Below are 18103 nucleotides of genomic sequence, written 5' to 3'. Positions count from 1 at the left end.
GCGCAGCAGCTACTTCCGGGTTGCCCCCACCTCGCAGACAAAACATCATAAATAAACATCATGCGGGTGAGTTTTGTCATTTTCATATCTGACATGAAAACTAAGATGTAAAGGGAGGAAAATAGATACAAATCTCCACTTCGACCACTGCGTGAAAAATCAATACTTTCACCTGCCGTGTCTCGCCTTAAATGACTTAACCCATTTTCTCCTATTGCGTCTTGGTGAAAACTACTACTGCTACAAGGAAACACAAATACCAATTCACACGAGGGCACCATAGTGCTATCAGTACTCACGGGCCACAAAATGGCGATGCAAAAGTCCGGTGTTCTGATCCAGGACCAGGACGGGCTGCAGGCGCTGGCCCAGAGCCCCATCAAGAGGAACGTAGAGCGGGGAGAGTGGAGGCAGCGAGAGGGGACCGGCCTTGGAGAAGACATCAAACAGTTACAACGTTTTTCAGCTTCAGGCCCTGTAACAACGGTACAGCTGTACTGACCTGAGCAGGGAGCCCCGCGGTGATGGTGGGTTTGGACGTGTGGTTTGGGGTCAGAAACAACCTCTGAGACAAGAGACAACAGATTGAGTCAACAAATCTCTCATGTAGGGCTGTGCAATTAAGCGAAATTTGATTACGATTTCGATTATTACGCTAAAATAATACTAAAAAAGCATAATTGAAAAATATTTAATTTTTTTGTTTGTTATTATTCAAAAAGACAAACAAAGACAAACAAACAATACGTAACAATTTCAACAATTACAATATATTTGACAAAACTAACACAAAATACAGTAGACAATAGTCTTGACGAGACAGACAACACAGCACTTCAGCACAATGCATTAAATAAATAGTAGTAGCTTTAGTAAATGTTTGGTTGATGATGAGGATGTTCTTCCATTTAACTTAGTATAGAAAAAAATATGATTAAGGATGCCCTCCCGCTTGTCCATCCGAAGCGATCTCACAAAGCAAAGAAAACTTGCATTATTTCAGAGCGCTGGGATTATTTTCCCTTCGCTGTTCACGTGCCATGGCTCGTGCTTTTGCCTGACATAAAAACAAACAGCGCTGTGTGATGATGTCATCAGGCCGCGCTGCTCAGTTTGCTTGCGCAGGTGTGAGGGCTGGCCAGCAGGGGGCAGGTGTGAAACAGAGACCTCTCCTCAATCGAGGCAATGCACTGTATTTTTCTGCTCATCTGAGAGTTGTTTTGTTTTGCTCCCATGTTGACACTCTTCAGAGAAGATGCAAAGAGGAGAAACACTTAGAATTGGCCTCCTTAAGGCGAGACACTGCAGGTGAATAGGGGAAAAAATTTATTACAGATATCAGTTTGAAACTTTGGCTGTAGATCACTGTCATAAATGTGAGAAAAAAATACATTGCAAGTTTTCTGTCATTTTATCTTTTCATACAAGGTGTTTTATGCCTAAAAATGCCCCAAATTTCCCATCTTTTCGGCGACGGAATCTGAATAATGGATAGAGCTACATTCAAATGTATTATTTCATTTTATTGATAAATGAGTTGCCAAGACTTTCTCAGAGGGGATTTTGGATTTCTTGTTTAGTTTAAAATAAGCTGTTTTTTAGTGTAAAAATGTGGAAAAATTACATTTTCGCCTTATTTTTTGACATTAAAACTCAATAAATGGGGCTTAAGGGATTAGATAATAAAAAATCCCTCTGAAAAAATCTTCGAAATATTGTTCAGTCCAAGGCTGGAAAATAGTTTTGTTTAAATAATTCTTGCACACTTTCCATAAATCATATAAACTTTATTTCACTTCTCAGATATTACTAACTGAAATATACTTAACTGAAATTTCTACAACCAATGATTTATAAATGACAGTCATGAAAATTTAAAGTGGTGCCCAAACCTTTGCATACCACTGCATGTTTGGAAAGTTAGGAATGAGTTTAGCGCACGACTAACATTTTAATTTAGTGGCTTCCTCTTTCATTGTTTGTAAATCAGGCGTAGAGCTTTTCCAGCAAGTGCTGATTATGATCATAAATACTTGTGCATGACTGTGAACGCTATGTCTACGCTGATTCTTTTATGCCGAGGCTGTCGTATTTGGCACGGATGAAATGAACATTCAGTGACTGCATTACTGTGGATGTCTTAAAATGATGTCAGCAAGGTTTTGAGTGGGTGGGATTTATTGAGAAGTAAACGAACAACGAACTGCACGTCATTATCCCTCGTGTACAAAACTAGCAATAATCACTGGAGTTTCAACAGCTATGTTGTTATTGCCAAGATGTTGACTGTTGCAGTACCTGATGTGTCAGGGAGAGGGCGCTGTCGATCAGCAGGCCCTCACCGGGAGAGTCGGGATTCCTGCTGATGTAGAGGGAGTCTGGAAGTAGACACACACAGGTCAAAATATAGATGGAATGATCGAACAGCAGCTATTACTGAGTGAGAAACCTTCTTTATTATATAAGTGCTGTACGAACAGGGGCGACTTGCAATACCGTGCAGTACAGTACAGGGAAAAAGTGAATAAAACAGAAGTATTACAGTATTACAGTTATGTTAGTTAGTATTACTATTATGTTATAGTAGTTTTAGAGTAGTCACACACTAAAAACGGCTCTTTGGTGACTGAAACCATGACCAGGCGTTTACGAGTTTTCGTTGATGAGATGAAAATATTGTGGTTATAAAGTGGTTTGCCGTCTGAAAGTCACATGACTCGCCCGCTGCTTCCTCCCTGTCTGAGCGCACAACTAACTGCGATGTCACTGGGCCTCTATCGTTTCTCAGGACAGTGGGTTTTTTTTCGCAGAAAGCATGCAGACGGCACTGTTAGTACTAACAACCTGGAAGCGATGATCAGAGGATGAAGAGAAAGGAAAAGCCTTGTTCACAATGATGACCATGAAATCTGTCTAAATCTGTCTGAAAGTGGGCTGCAAATCCACCTGTACCGTACCTAGTGTGTCGCTCCTGTGTTTCACTGCAGGGGGCGCGCTGATCTTCCTCTGCAGAGGGTTGGGCCGAGCTCCGAACAGCTTCTTCAGCTTCCACTTGTGAGTCGGATCGGACTCTGGGCACATACAGTAAACAGTCGCACATCATCAATGGAATCGAGGAAAAACTTTGATCTTACTCTAAAAAGACAAACGTTCTCTGAAATGTTTCACAGAATCAGAGTCAATTCCAGTAATTGCTGAAAGTTCAATCACAGAATCCGATTTCTTCCTCTTTACATTGGCCTGTGGGTCATTTGATTGAGAACCACAACTTGAACGATCACAATCAGCAAATAATAAAAGCCGCGTGTTATTTAGGTCACCAGACTTTTTAACCATTTCACTTTAGAAGCTTTCAGAAGTTGTTCTGCGACTGGTTGTTAATTATAGGTTGTGAACACCGTAACGTCACAAATTCATACTTTTAAACAAACTGAGCTACAACACAAGCTGCAAGAAAATGATGCGTTTAATTTTTAGTAACAGTCTTAAGGACACCCAAAGAAGCCCCACGTTGGTGACCTTTGGTTTGGGTTATTTCTCAATGCCTGGTCTCACTTTCATATCTTGATTTGATCATTTTTAAACGGGAAAGACACATTGAGATTTCAGACTCTCTTTTTTAGGGGTCTTGGCCCCAGGTGGCCTGGTGGTTAGGACTTCTGCCTCATAGTAAGAAGGTTTTGATTCCCGAAACATGTGGACTTTCTGATGTTCTTCTCGTGTCAGACTGGCTTTCCTCGAGTGCTCTGGTTTCCCCCGTTAACCCAAAACACAAAGCTGCCCCAGCGACACTGAAGGATGGGAATATAGTTCGGATGGCTGGATGGATGTTCGGATGGATGGATGTTCGGATGGATGGATGATCGGATGGATGTTCGGATGGATGGAAGTTTCGGATGTTCGGATGGATGGATGTTCGGATGGATGGATGGATGGATGTTCGGATGGATGTTCGGATGTTCGGATGGATGTTCGGTTGGATGGATGGATGTTCGGATGGATGTTCGAATGGATGGATGGATGGATGTTCGGATGGATGGATGTTCGGATGTTCGGATGGATGTTCGGATGTTCGGATGGATGTTCGGTTGGATGGATGGATGTTCGGATGGATGTTCGAATGGATGTTCGGATGGATGGATGGATGGATGGATGGATGGATGTTCGGATGGATGGATGGATGGATGTTCGGATGGATGGATGGATGTTCGGATGGATGGATGGATGTTCGGATGGATGTTCGGATGGATGGATGTTCGGATGGATGGATGGATGGATGTTCGGATGGATGGATGTTCGGATGTTCGGATGGATGTTCGGATGGATGGATGGATGGATGGATGGATGGATGGATGGATGGATGGATGGTTGGTTGGTTGGTTGGTTGGTTGGTTGGTTGGTTGGTTGGTTGGTTGGTTGGTTGGTTGGTTGGTTGGTTGGTTGGTTGGTTGGTTGGTTGGTTGGTTGGTTGGTTGGTTGGTTGGATGGTTGAATAGATGGATGTTCGGATGGATGGATGATCGGATGGATGTTCGGATGGATGGAAGTTTCGGATGTTCGGATGGATGGATGTTCGGATGGATGGATGGATGGATGTTCGGATGGATGTTCGGATGTTCGGATGGATGTTCGGTTGGATGGATGGATGTTCGGATGGATGTTCGAATGGATGGATGGATGGATGTTCGGATGGATGGATGTTCGGATGTTCGGATGGATGTTCGGATGTTCGGATGGATGTTCGGTTGGATGGATGGATGTTCGGATGGATGTTCGAATGGATGTTCGGATGGATGGATGGATGGATGGATGGATGGATGTTCGGATGGATGTTCGGATGGATGGATGGATGGATGTTCGGATGGATGGATGGATGTTCGGATGGATGGATGGATGTTCGGATGGATGTTCGGATGGATGTTCGGATGGATGGATGGATGGATGTTCGGATGGATGGATGTTCGGATGGATGTTCGGATGGATGGATGGATGGATGGATGGATGGTTGGTTGGTTGGTTGGTTGGTTGGTTGGTTGGTTGGTTGGTTGGTTGGTTGGTTGGTTGGTTGGTTGGTTGGATGGATGGTTGAATAGATGGATGGATGGATGGTTGAATAGATGGTTGAATAGATGGATAGATAGATGGTTGAATAGATGGATGAATAGATGGATGGATGCTTTATTAATCCCATTGAAAAAGGTTGTGTTGGAACAGAATGCAGAAGGTGTCTCTGTATAGAGCAGTCCTCTTGGGTGATACTGTTCCTGTGGAGTTGTTTTGTAGTGTTGCTTTCTGTTTTTTTGTTGGTGCATGAACCTCGTAAGCAGGGAATTCTAGTGTAGGCTACTTCTAACCAATGACGCTCAGAGAGGCTTGCAAGACACACCCTCAAGTAAACCCCTGACCAGTCCACTGGCCACTTCTCATTGGATGGAGAACAAAAAAAGCACAACTGAGGGAAGGGGAGGGGGAAACAGGAAAGAGGAAACAGCAAGTGGAGGACAGGAGAACCGGAAGACAGGAAGACTGACCATGGACAGAGACGCTGAGGAGACGGCCGACTGGGAATAGCTTGGAAAATAAGGCACATTACTTTTCTTACTTGCTATTGTGGATGTTTTTAGTCGTGGGGAGAACACACAAACTCCACAGAGAAAGGCCCAACTTTTAGAAGCCCTGTAGTTGCTCTACAAACATGTTCTGAATTGTTAGTATGACTTTAGTCCAGCTCAGTACTTGACCCTTCTCTCTAATGCTGTTGCTTCTTCAGATACATGGGAAATCACAGACACTGACAGTACAGAAGTCAAAAAGGTTTTTAAGGGCAGGGCTTAGGAAACTGTTACATAAGGCACGACAAAGCTTTTAATAACAACACAAAGCTCGTGTTTATTTAGTTGAGCTTCGATAAGTCCTCACAGTCGTCTCATTCTTTGTCAGACTGAAATTCTTGTTGAGTGACACACACCCCTGAGTAAACATTGACAGGTGTGTCTCTGCGGCTTAAACTAACTGAAGTGGAGAGACACACCTGTCGCCGACCGGCCCCGGGGTGGTACGGGAACATCACACTTAATTAAAAATAGTTTCTGCTGACTAATACTTGGACTAAAATATGCACATATATTTTTGTCAACACATGAGATTAAAAAAATGATCCATCGCAAAAAGGAACAGGCCTGTGCAAGATGGTTGAGCTTTAGTGGTTTGAGACTATCATCAGACTTTATTACTTTCTGTGACAAAGTAGGAGGTTGCTTTGTTCCCTTAGTTTATTTTGTCACGTTAGTTATGTTCAGGTATTCATTGTTTCACATTTGTCCTTTTTTTTGCAATATCCAACTAAACGGTAAACTAAACTATCCTGGGTTTGTTTTGTTTAGTTGTTTGGTTGACCTTTTCATTTAAGTATCACACACTCTATTTAGTTTAAAATCTTTTTTGTTGGGTGTAAAATGTTTAGTTTGTAAAGAACACATCAACTGGGTAATACCACCTGGTCACAAAGAGGAGGTGTGGCCTCATTGGGCAGCCATTATGATTTTGTTGAGTTTTTTTGACAGTTCTTTTTTGTAAATATGTACAGTTTGATTTTTCCCCACGGTGCAATAAATTGGGCTACTACGGAAGTGTTTGATTCTGCCTCCTACTTAACCACTTTGGCCAGCTCTTCCACACTTTCCAATTCATCATTCACTTCACTTCCATCAGGTGGAGGTGTGGTGTCTCTCGTGGATCAGTGCCCTGTAGCTGTGCTGGACTCTTGCTCCCGCGTGCAGACGGCTCCTCAAATGTCCGTGCGTGCGACTATTAGTCGTGTCCTTGCTTTCTAAGGTGCTACATGTTGATTCCTCCTTGTGGACTGCAGCTGGAGTTTCTGTCAATATAAATACATACATCTACCTACTGTAATTTCCGGACTATTGAGCACACCTGAATATAAGACGCACCAACATAATTTATGGTCTATAAGCCGTCCATGCTGTTACAAGCGCAATTGACTTCTCCCTTCATGCACGGTATTCTAAGAGAACGGTGGCTTACAGGTACATTTACATTTATAAAAGTGTGTTCAAAACGTAAAAGGTTCATAAATTGTATTATATTACTTTTTAAACTCGCGTGTGTTCAATCAAACTGAAACGCTGCCCGCACAGCGACTCCTCCTGGGGAGTGTGGCCACATTCAGAGCCGCCCTCCTCATCTAAATGGATCATTTCCCTTGTGTTGTTGCCGCATTGTCGCCACTTTGTCGACTTTTGTTTTCAATATACAAATAAAGGACTTCTTCTTTTCTTGTTGTCACGTTTCTCTCAACCTTTTGTTGCCCTTTCAACACAGGAAACGTTTAGATCTGGGTGAAGCCAAACTGGAGAAACTGTGCTTGGCTTGAGTGGGATTTAAGAGGTTTAGAATTCACTGAAATTAATGTGCTGTTTGCGTGGTTTTCGGTTTGTGAAATGTAGCAGTCAGCAACGTTCAAATCATTTCAGAAGTAAGATTGCCTTCACTTTAAAGGTACACTATGCAACTTTTTAGGTGGAAAAATAGTTGATTTGTGTGTATTTGACTTTGTAGTAACCCAGCTGCTGCATGAGTGGTCAGCATGGTGCCTTTACTTTCCATCACAGTCGTTTCTACAAGGCTCCAGGATCAACTGTCTTATAGGTTTTCTGGTGAGAGACTCTGTGAGCAGTGAAAACCTTCCAAACAATTGATCCTGGAGCGTCCCAGAGACCACCGTGATGGAAACTAAAGGCGCCATGCTGACCCCTCATACAGCCTCTTGGTCATATACATACAAACATCAACTTGGAACTGGAAACAGGTAAAACTAAGGGCTTGATCATTTCCCTCACCTGTTCTGCACAGGACCTGCTTCTGGTCAGGGGTCAGCAGAGGAGGAGACAGCACTTCAGGCACTGGCCGTCTGGAGACACACAAATAGATTTCAAACATGAATATACAACAGTAACAAGTTAGAATACATGCTTTTCGGCTTGGGAATGTTGTAAATACATTTTTCTCTGTACTTGTTCCTTAAGTAAAGATTAAAGTAAGTACGTAAAAGTAAAAAACGGTGACTGTTCCTTTTTTTATCATCGAAGGAGAAAATGAGTTCTCTTTCAAATTTCCTGATTGAGCCTATCCAAGATCCTTCTCTGTCAGTTTTATGGAGTAAAGCAGCTCATCAGAACCAGGATAAAAGTCTCTCCTGTTGCATTCCGAGGCTTCACCTGAACCCCGCTGTGGAGCTGATGGAGCCGCTGACGGCGCCGCTGTGAGGGGGCGGTCTCTCGTGGGGCGGCTGGCGGTTCATGATGTGGTCCCGGAGGATCTTCTTCACTTCTGCACCTGGACAAATGCACACCAGACCCGTCACACTCACACTCCTGCCTGACTGCAGCTGAAACACAAACCCGCTTGAACATCTATGTGACTGACTTTGGTCACTCCCGTTCCTGCGCGTGAGCGTCCGCATCTTGTGTGCCGTGTCCTCCTCCATGTCTGTCGGCTCGGAGTTCGACTGAAATACAAACATGGTCATGTACAGCTTTATGACGAGCAGGCTTAATCCTTTAATGTCACCTTCTTTTTTGTTTTATAACTATCTGAGGGACAAACATCAACGTTTTTTCTTTGTTTTGATAGACCACTTAGCTACCTGATTGAAAACAGTCAAAACCAGGATAAACCAGTCCAAACCAGATCTAATCCATCATAAATCAATCAAAACCAGTCAAATCCAGCATAAACCAGTCCAAACCAGATCTAATCCATCATAAATCAATCCAAACCAGTCAAATCCAGCATAAACCAGTCCAAACCAGATCTAATCCAGCATAAATCAATCCAAACCAGTCAAATCCAGCATAAACCAGTCCAAACCAGATCTAATCCGGCAAAAATCAATCCAAACCAGTCAAATCCAGCATAAATCAGTCCAAGCCAGATCTAATCCATCATAAACCAGTCCAAACCAGATCTAATACATCATAAATCAATCCAAACCAGATCTAATCCAGCATAAACCAGTCCAAACCAGATCTAATCCAGCATAAATCAATCCAAACCAGTCAAATCCAGCATAAACCAGTCCAAACCAGATCTAATCCATTTTAAACCAGTCCAAACCAGATCTAATCCAGCAAAAATCAATCCAAACCAGATCTAATCCAGCATAAACCAGTCCAAACCAGATCTAATCCATCATAAATCAATCCAAACCAGATCTAATCCAGCATAAACCAGTCCAAACCAGATCTAATCCAGCATAAACCAGTCCAAACCAGTAAAATCCAGCATAAACCAGTCCAAACCAGATCTAATCCAGCATAAACCAGTCCAAACCAGATCTAGTCCGGCAAAAATCAATCCAAACCAGATCTAATCCAGCATAAATCAATCCAAACCAGTCAAATCCAGCATAAACCAGTCCAAACCAGATCTAATCCAGCATAAACCAGTCCAAACCAGATCTAATCCAGCATAAACCAGTCCAAACAAGATCTAGTCCGGCAAAAATCAATCCAAACCAGTCAAATCCAGCATAAACCAGTCTAAACCAGATCTAATCCAGCATAAACCAGTCCAAACCAGATCTAGTCCGGCAAAAATCAATCCAAACCAGATCTAATCCAGCATAAATCAATCCAAACCAGTCAAATCCAGCATAAACCAGTCCAAACCAGATCTAATCCAGCATAAACCAGTCCAAACCAGATCTAATCCAGCATAAACCAGTCCAAACCAGATCTAGTCCGGCAAAAATCAATCCAAACCAGTCAAATCCAGCATAAACCAGTCTAAACCAGATCTAATCCAGCATAAACCAGTCCAAACCAGTCAAATCCAGCATAAACCAGTCCAAACCAGATCTAATCCGGTATAAATCAATCCAAACCAGTCAAATACAGCATCAACCAGTCCAAACCAGATCTAATCCAGCATAAATCAATCCAAACCAGTCAAATCCAGCATAAACCAGTCCAAAACAGATCTAATCCAGCATAAACCAGTCCAAACCAGATCTAATCTGGCAAAAATCAATCCAAACCAGTCAAATCCAGCATACACCGGTCCAAACCAGATCTAATCCAGCATATACCAGTCCAAACCAGATCTAATCCAGAATAAATCAATCTAAACCAGGGACAGTATCTCAGAGAGCTCCTAACTTAACCTAAAAATCCTAGCAAGTAGTCTTCTTAGAGTCATTCTTAGAGAACTGAGCAAGGAATGGACACAAACTCTTATCTTAGTGAGGAGGTGTGGCTGACCCTGTTGCTAGGTATGAGTCATCATTTCAATAGCTGTGATTAGTTGATCCTAAAAGCTAGATAAAAAAAAATACTGTTGGCGATCATGGGCAAAGAATGAACCCTCAAATCGATAAACATAATCATAGAATCTAATCTTATGAAGTCTGTGTCATTGTAAACTGTTGTAAATCAGCTGTGATTGCTGACCGGCCAATAAGAAGCACTGTTGGTTGGCTTTCAAATATACTGCAAAAGAGTGAACCAGTGTTTGCTTCTGGCTCAATTGGTCAATAAGCATAGAAGTGTTTTGAGAGGTAAGTTTGATTGGACCTGACTGGCTGGTTTACAGGAAAAGCTTGCTTCATTGGTCGACGGAAGAGGATACTAGACTCTGATTAGTTGCTGAGATCTGGGAAGGAGGACTTTATGAAAAATAATACATTACTTACGTTACATCAAAATGCAAGACAGGTGATCGATTTTACACATTCTTTCAGACTATCACTTTAAGGGGTGCTGCTGAACTTTGGGAGGGGAGTTGGGGTTATTTATTGTAGCGTTGACTCCATTGTTGACTTCATTAATGGCAAAGAGTGAACAAGCGTACGACAAAAAGTTCAGATTCACTTCTTGAAAATTATCCTTTCAATATTGAACCTGAATCTGTTCATTCTGATACTTTTCTACAACCTCCATGAGCGTACTGACTTTGTAGGCCAAATGTGCGCCAATTCCCCATTGAAATGAGCTCCCTAGTCTCGTAATAATAATAATAACCTGATAACTATAATAATTATGCTGCATATACCTGCCTTGTTTTGTATTTAGTTTTTTCTTGAAGTATATTTTCTTGAAGTATAATATTAAACGACATTTGTGAAAAAAGAGTCCGCAGCACATTGACCTATTGGCAGTTTTATTTTCGTATTTCATGAGGGATCACCCTAGAACCGGCTAAAAAACGTCATGAAGGTCAGTAATAATAAATAACACAAACCAAGTACACAAATTTATTCTCAGAGCGAATCATTTCAATCCCAGCTCTATCCCGATTTCGAACAAACATGAACAAAGTCTAAAATAACTGATGTGTTATTGCTACAGTGTGTGTCTTTAAAGTGTTCGAATGGAGGGACAAGGACCATAGTGTGTTCAGCTGGTGGAGTAGATTCTTACCTGTGGACGTGGGTGGCTGAGGGGGGAGCCGTGCGCCGTGGGGAAGTGTCCCAGCAGCAGACAGGCCCCATCAGAATGCACCGTTCTGGGGGACACGCGCAGGTCCATGGGGGGCTGCTCCACCGGCCAACAACCGCCAAGACCGACCGGGGAGAGTGGAGCTAGGACTGCATCGACTGCAACCAGAGGAGACAAAGCATCGTCATCAACCGGAACCAGAAATGACCCGGACAAAGTGACTGAGCGACTTTGGCCCAAAACTGTGAGGCAAGTGTCTTTGTGTGTTCTGTATGTTTTTTGTAATTCCTCACTTCGGAAATTCGTGCTTGGCCAATGTTGCGTTGAGTTGTGAATATGGGAGAGAGACCAGAAGTTGGCGGATAAACATCAAGTACGTGACAGTGACGGATACATGCTATTTCAGTCCCTATTTTCTTGAAGGCCTGAGTCGCACCCAGAGCACATGGCTACTTAATAAAAATATTAAGTGTCTTTTTTTGGACACTCAAAGACGCTTGACATGGGGGATAAAACAAAACAAAAAAAGGGGTTTAGATCTGGCTTGGACTGGTTTATGCTGGATTTGACTGGTTTGGATTGATTTATACTGGATTAGATCTGGTTTGGACTGGTTTATGCTGGATTTGACTGGTTTGGACTGGTTTATGCTGGATTTGACTGGTTTGGATTGATTTATGCTGGATTAGATCTGGTTTGGACTGGTTTATGATGGATTTGACTGGTTTGGACTGGTTTATGCTGGATTTGACTGGTTTGGATTGATTTATGCTGGATTAGATCTGGTTTGGACTGGTTTATGCTGGATTAGAACTGGTTTGGACTGGTTTATGCTGGATTTGACTGGTTTGGATTGATTTATGCTGGATTAGATCTGGTTTGGACTGGTTAAAACAAAGCACTATTTTTAAGTGCTCAAGACACTTTAAAAGCCTATTTATTTATTTATTATGGATCAATATGCAATTCATATTTGCTGCAACCAGGTATCAATACTTACTACTTTTGGTGGAGATAAGTAGTGCATTTGTTGTTAGTTTGTTCTGATGATTTTATGTGCAGATCAACGTAATGATACTTTTGAAGCCTGTAGCACCACTGCAATAAATTAGATCTCTGTTTATGGGCAGGAGGATATTTTATCTTGCATTATCTTGCAAATATCAGATGGAATTTGGTTTATGGCTTTGGACACTTGACTTTATTTTTGTAAATGTGTATCTAATGAGAATGGGGAAAGCATGTTTATTTCAGATGGCTCAGTTGTTTGCTGTGCCAATCGATGGGAAAATGGAAGCTACTTGTCACGGGGCAGGATTCCTAAAGCAACTCAGAAAAAAGAACGAATAAACAGAATCATCAAAATGCTTGGATTTGTTCTTTCCAGGCCTGACAAGGTTCTTAAAGCGCGGCAGTGGACCACACTTTGAGATGGGAGATATTGTTGTTATCTTCTGTCTGACTAACATGAAAGTATTTATGTAGTGTTTTCTGTAGGCATATAAAGTCCATCCCAGCTGTATTTGTTCCAGAGTCTCGGCTACAGTAAAACTAGGTCAGATTTTGTGAATGAAAATTTTCCACGTGTGAGAGTCTGCAGCTCCCATGAACCCGATCGCGCCTTCAAACGCGTCGCCGGGAATTCGAAACACCAAAGATTCCTGCTCTGAAATAAACACCGAGGAGGAAATTCGAAACGCGGCAAACTTTCACTGAAAAATGTCCAGTGGAGGCACACAAAGGACGGAGATGGCAAGAGGACACCGCTCCCTCTGGGGCCGACGCCGTGGAAAACTACCGACCACGGGGACGGATCAGTGGGTGCACCTGGGCGAGGGATGAAGATGTTCCTGGTGTGGTTCGAGTTGAGTTCATGTTCAGACCTTTAAGGACGAAGCTTTGCAGTGGAATTCTACCTTGTTCCCATCGCATCGTCGGCTCTTGCGTGGGTGATGTCATTTTGAAGTAGCTTTGCTTTTCCATTTGATCCTTTCCCAAGATTTGTGAATGTGCTGGCATAGATACACTATATCAAAAGAAAAAAGAGAGCAATGGCGCCCCACAGTGGCGAAGTGCAGCTATTGATGAGCCTTTAACAAAACCACAGCATCAGTGCCTTCCAAATAACCTAGTTTGCATGTTTTGAATGACATCTATGTGGAGAAACGTTAGCATCTTGTTAGCTAACTGTTGTAGCATTAGCCGTTTTGTTTAAATACAAGTTTATTCGCCTGCTCTGAGGCTGTAAGTCGTCATTTTCAGTCGGGATAAATACCAGTTGCTTGGAATGCAGCATTATATTGGCCCCTGCCCTTCATTCAGAACGTGACCACGACAGATTGAGTTGTACGTGTGACATCACATGTGACCACCGAGCCACTGTCGCTTGTGAATCCTGTGAGAGGAAATCAGTGGTTCCCAACCTTTTTTGTCCCACGTACCCCTTGAAGCATTAATGTATGCTCCGAGTGTCCCCTAACTCCAGGATCCTGCCAAAATCTTAAAGTGGGCAACTCAACAACAGAGATTATTCAGTGGTGGAGGGTTATGTTAAGCTAAAATGCTCTCAAAGTCAAACCTTTAACTGAAAAATGCAATGAAAACTAACTGTTCTACGAAAGTAATATTGAAATTCCAAGTACCCCCCGCCACGAGCTCAAGTCCCTGTACCCCTGGTTGGGAAACACTGCCATGGACAAACACAGCAAAAATAGCAAACGCCAAAAAATATTTTGCACTTGATTATAATCACAGTACGCGTTGCTGTGTTAGCTCTGACTCTGTTCGCCGGCACTGTGAGCCAACCTGACCAGCATGTTTTTGGAGGTAAGGGAAACCGGATGATCACATGGAGAAACACACCCACTCCACACAGAAAGGCCCTGGCCGGGGATCGAACTTGGGACCTTCTAGGTGTAGGGCAACAGAGCTAACCACTCAGCCACTGTGCCACCCAAAACCAAGAGTAAAGCGAACATTTCTGTGCGATCAGATGTTTGAATTGTACAAAGCTCTATAGAACTTTACAGTGAAGCTCCATTGGACCCGGAAGTAGAGAGATGACATTGTCACATAACAGGAGGATTGAAGAGAGGAGTGGACCAACATCCACAGGCCACAATCAACAGCCTGCTCAACTCTCACTGTGTGAGGCCAATGGTGGTCACACCAGATACTGAGAGTTTTCTGACCTCCCCGTTAAAGAAAAGTGATCATTTCAGAGTGTCCTTTTATCATATGCAGCCAAAGGACCTGTGCAATATGGATTCCCTTAACAAAGGAGAAGTTCTCACTAACACAGATTACGGTTAAGGTACACTTTATTAATCCCCGCGGGGAAATTCGTTCTCTGCATTTGACCCATCCTCCCTGCTGCTGGGGCGACCTGTAGGAGCAGTGAGCAGCCAGCATGTGCCGGCACTCGGGGACCCATCTCCAGATGTGGAGCCAGTGCGGCTGGAGGATTTCAGGTGCTCCACACAGAACGGCCTTAAAGAGAAATGGGTCTATTGTGTTTAATGGAAACGTTTTGTCTTCGAGTTCAGGAAATTATACATTTTGGTTCATTTTGGTTCATTTTGGTTCATTTTGGTTCATGATCCTGTCACATTTTAATGTCACAGGAAAATACACACTTTCCTGTGACAGGAAAGAAGTGGTACCTCAATACCTACATTTTCTACTGAAAATACCTCAGTATTCAAAGAAGTACGGCACAATGGGGACAAATCGTCTTTGACACAAGTCATTGACAGCACAGCACCCCCTACTGTTGTGGAGTGTGCATTAGAAGACTTTTTTTTGCAGCCAACCATATACTTCTTACTTTGGAGAATTTACAGAGGTACTGTAGTGGAGGATATTATTCTTCTGTAATGAAATAAATGTTTGAATTTTATTGTATTTATTGGATGAAAGGTTATATAGTATGTGTATATATATATATAAATATATATATATATAGATAGAGAGAGAGATAGAGATAGAGAGAGATAGAGATCAGTTACAGAAGTTGTAGCTGTTCTCTCTTTCCCTTTCTTAACACACACCATGACAGTGCGTCTCTGTCCTGGTCACGTGATCAAAGCAAGCCTGAGGTCATGTGACTCAACGGGGTCTGTGGCCCACGGCAACAACACCCAGTTTCCCAGGAACACAGTGTGTGAAAGCGAGTCTTCACAGAGACATAAACGTGCCTGTGTGTTGGGGTAAAGTTACAGCGGTCTTTGTGCACATGGAATAGTTCACCTTCTAAACTTTGGTGACGTCACGCTCTCGGCTGGAGGTCAGGGGCAACTCTAGAGAAGAAGAGATGCATCCTGGGAAAGAAATAGCTACATTTCACAGGATTCGCTCGGAGGGCCGTAACCGTGGCGACACACCGTAAACAGAGCCGCACAACTTCTCGCCGATTACGTTGGATGACTCAAGGAAAACACAGTATGGAATAAAGTTGTGTGAAGAACAGTTAGCAAACACGAGCTTATGCAAATCAATTCATCAACACATATTTCTGATTCAGTTCTTTCTGCTGACAATACGGACAATGCTAACCAGGAAGCTAAAGTTACATTCATGCTACATACTAACGCTAGCAACAAACGCTGTCCAAAGGCGGAGATATCATGCAGAAAAATGCAGGTCGCTTCTAACTTCACCCCCGTTTGGCCCCATAGAGGAGAGGAGGAGAGGCCTAAATGCTAACAACATCTTTGGTCTTTTTTACGTAACTGAGGGCACGCACAAAGACCAGGCAGGTACGTATCAACTCGTCTAAGCTCAGGTAAGAATCTCAGAATGGAAAAAACGGTGGGCTGTTCCTTTAACCTCCACCTGAACTGAGCACATTTTCTCCAGTTTGGCTTTACCCAAATCGAAAAAGCCTCATGAGAAAAGTGACGTGAACGAGAAGAGAACGAGGCGACGAAAAAGCGACAAAATGATCTGTTGAAAGTGCGACAAAAATGAGATGAAATAAAACGTGAGAAAAGCATATATTTTAAGTCAATACAGTAAATAACATACTGTATTGAAGTGTGGGGAAATGCACCAGTTATACAGAGAGGCTGTTCTTACTCCAGAAGAAAGCTATAAGAATTGTGACTCTCAAAGGTCCACAAGATCACACACACAAACTGTCAAATTTAAAATACTACAAATTATGTGGAGAGTGAAAAATAAGTTGGTGCCAATACATATCCAAAACAAATTTGTGTTAATCACAGATAGTAACAACAGAAGAAAGGGCGATTTCTGGTTACCATAATCACACACTTCACAAAAACAAAAGGGGTTTCTTGTAAAAGGGATCAGTTTATGGAATTCTTTGGACATTGTTCAAAAATCACGTAACACAATGACTCAATTCAATAAAATGTATAAAAAAAAATGTACTTGGAAAATACGAAGGCGACGAAACATAAGAACCAATGTTTCACAAATTTGAAACAGTCATTGATTTAGATGTAAAGTACCGTAAATGCTCTAATATAGGCCGGGGCCTTTATTTACTCGAGGGCATCTAGGACCAGGCCTTTATTGGAACCAGGCCACAATTAGAGACAGGCCTTTATTTCTATTTGAGCAAAACGGACGACCAGGAAAATGAAGAAAAACGAGATTTGTGTCCATTTGCACCTAAAATATTAGGTTCATTTATTAATTAACATTTCAAACCCTCTCCCAGCGGCTGGAACATTGACGCCTTTTATTTAGTCGGGACAACAGGAAGTGTTTCGTTGCTGTTAGCGGAGCTTTGACATCAGCGTCACTGCAGGTTTCTGTTTCGTTTTTACCACGGACCGGATTATTTGTTGTTTTCTTGTGTAAAAGGTGAGTTTAGACGGAGCGTTTGTGTTTGTGATCGATCATGAGACTGACCCGAGAGAAGACGAGACGCTCGCGCTGATGGGAGGAGTTATTTTGAGGCGTGGGAGTGACCTGCACACGGAGCAGCTGGACGTGCTTTGACGACGCGATGGCGACTTTATTAAAACCCTGGAGGGTCACAAACATTTGTTGCTTTCCCTGTTTCTACAAATAGTCACAGGAGGTTTGAAAAGTGGCTAAATCTGTGTCAAAGTTACGCTCGGATCAGCTCCTCCGCAGCGTCCCCATCGGCCCGGGTTCCGTTTGTTTACTTCCTGCATGTGAGTTTTCATTTACACGAGTATGAGACAAATTCCTAACATGGGGAATATTTCTACCGCTATAGTTTCTAATAAAAGCCCCGGCCTGTTTTAGAGACCGGATTTAATTTGCCTCCGCCAGCCCCAAATCCGGCCTTTGTTAGAGACCCGGCCGCTAATGGAATACAGGCCAGTATTAGAGAATTTACGGTATTATTGTACCTTGATATAGGCTAAAACAAATCAAAAACGGGTGAGCCGTCTGTTCAGAGCCAGCTCAGATTTTGGAAAAAAAAAAGGGGCATGAAATTTATAAGACAATGTCTTCCTCATGCTCCTATTCAGCATTGAATACTTTGCTGTTGCTGTTGTTGTTATTATTATGTCTGTAATTACGCCATGGCTGAATAAATAAATGTATTGCTATTGCTAAAAGCGACTACAACACGGCAAAAACGCGAGGAAAAAGATCAGGTTGGATTAGATTTGTCGGTCTTAGCTTTCGAATGAGGAGTTGCT

The 18103-nt window shown here is 42.6% G+C and overlaps 1 protein-coding gene across 1 annotated transcript in view; it reads right to left on the bottom strand.

The window, feature by feature from the left end:
- Positions 1-18103, bottom strand: part of LOC306982446 (histone deacetylase 7-like) — a gene marked incomplete at its 3' end in the record, with an annotated part of 99229 nt that overhangs the window by 56494 nt on the left and 24632 nt on the right. Inside the window, exons 2-9 of the mRNA XM_079582382.1 lie at positions 11439-11614; positions 8446-8527; positions 8238-8355; positions 7860-7930; positions 2958-3071; positions 2299-2378; positions 503-565; positions 300-429 (exon numbers count right to left, since the gene is read on the bottom strand). Coding sequence (XP_079438508.1) covers positions 300-429; positions 503-565; positions 2299-2378; positions 2958-3071; positions 7860-7930; positions 8238-8355; positions 8446-8527; positions 11439-11546 — 766 coding nt within the window. The 5' untranslated portion in view covers positions 11547-11614. The remainder of the gene's footprint in view (positions 1-299; positions 430-502; positions 566-2298; positions 2379-2957; positions 3072-7859; positions 7931-8237; positions 8356-8445; positions 8528-11438; positions 11615-18103) is intronic.

Source organism: Gobius niger, assembly GCF_951799975.1.
Source record: "Gobius niger genome assembly, chromosome: 24".
Classification (NCBI taxonomy): Eukaryota; Metazoa; Chordata; class Actinopteri; order Gobiiformes; family Gobiidae; genus Gobius; species Gobius niger.
The sequence above is the reverse complement of the archived record's forward strand: the minus strand, read 5'-3'. Positions and strand labels throughout refer to the sequence as shown.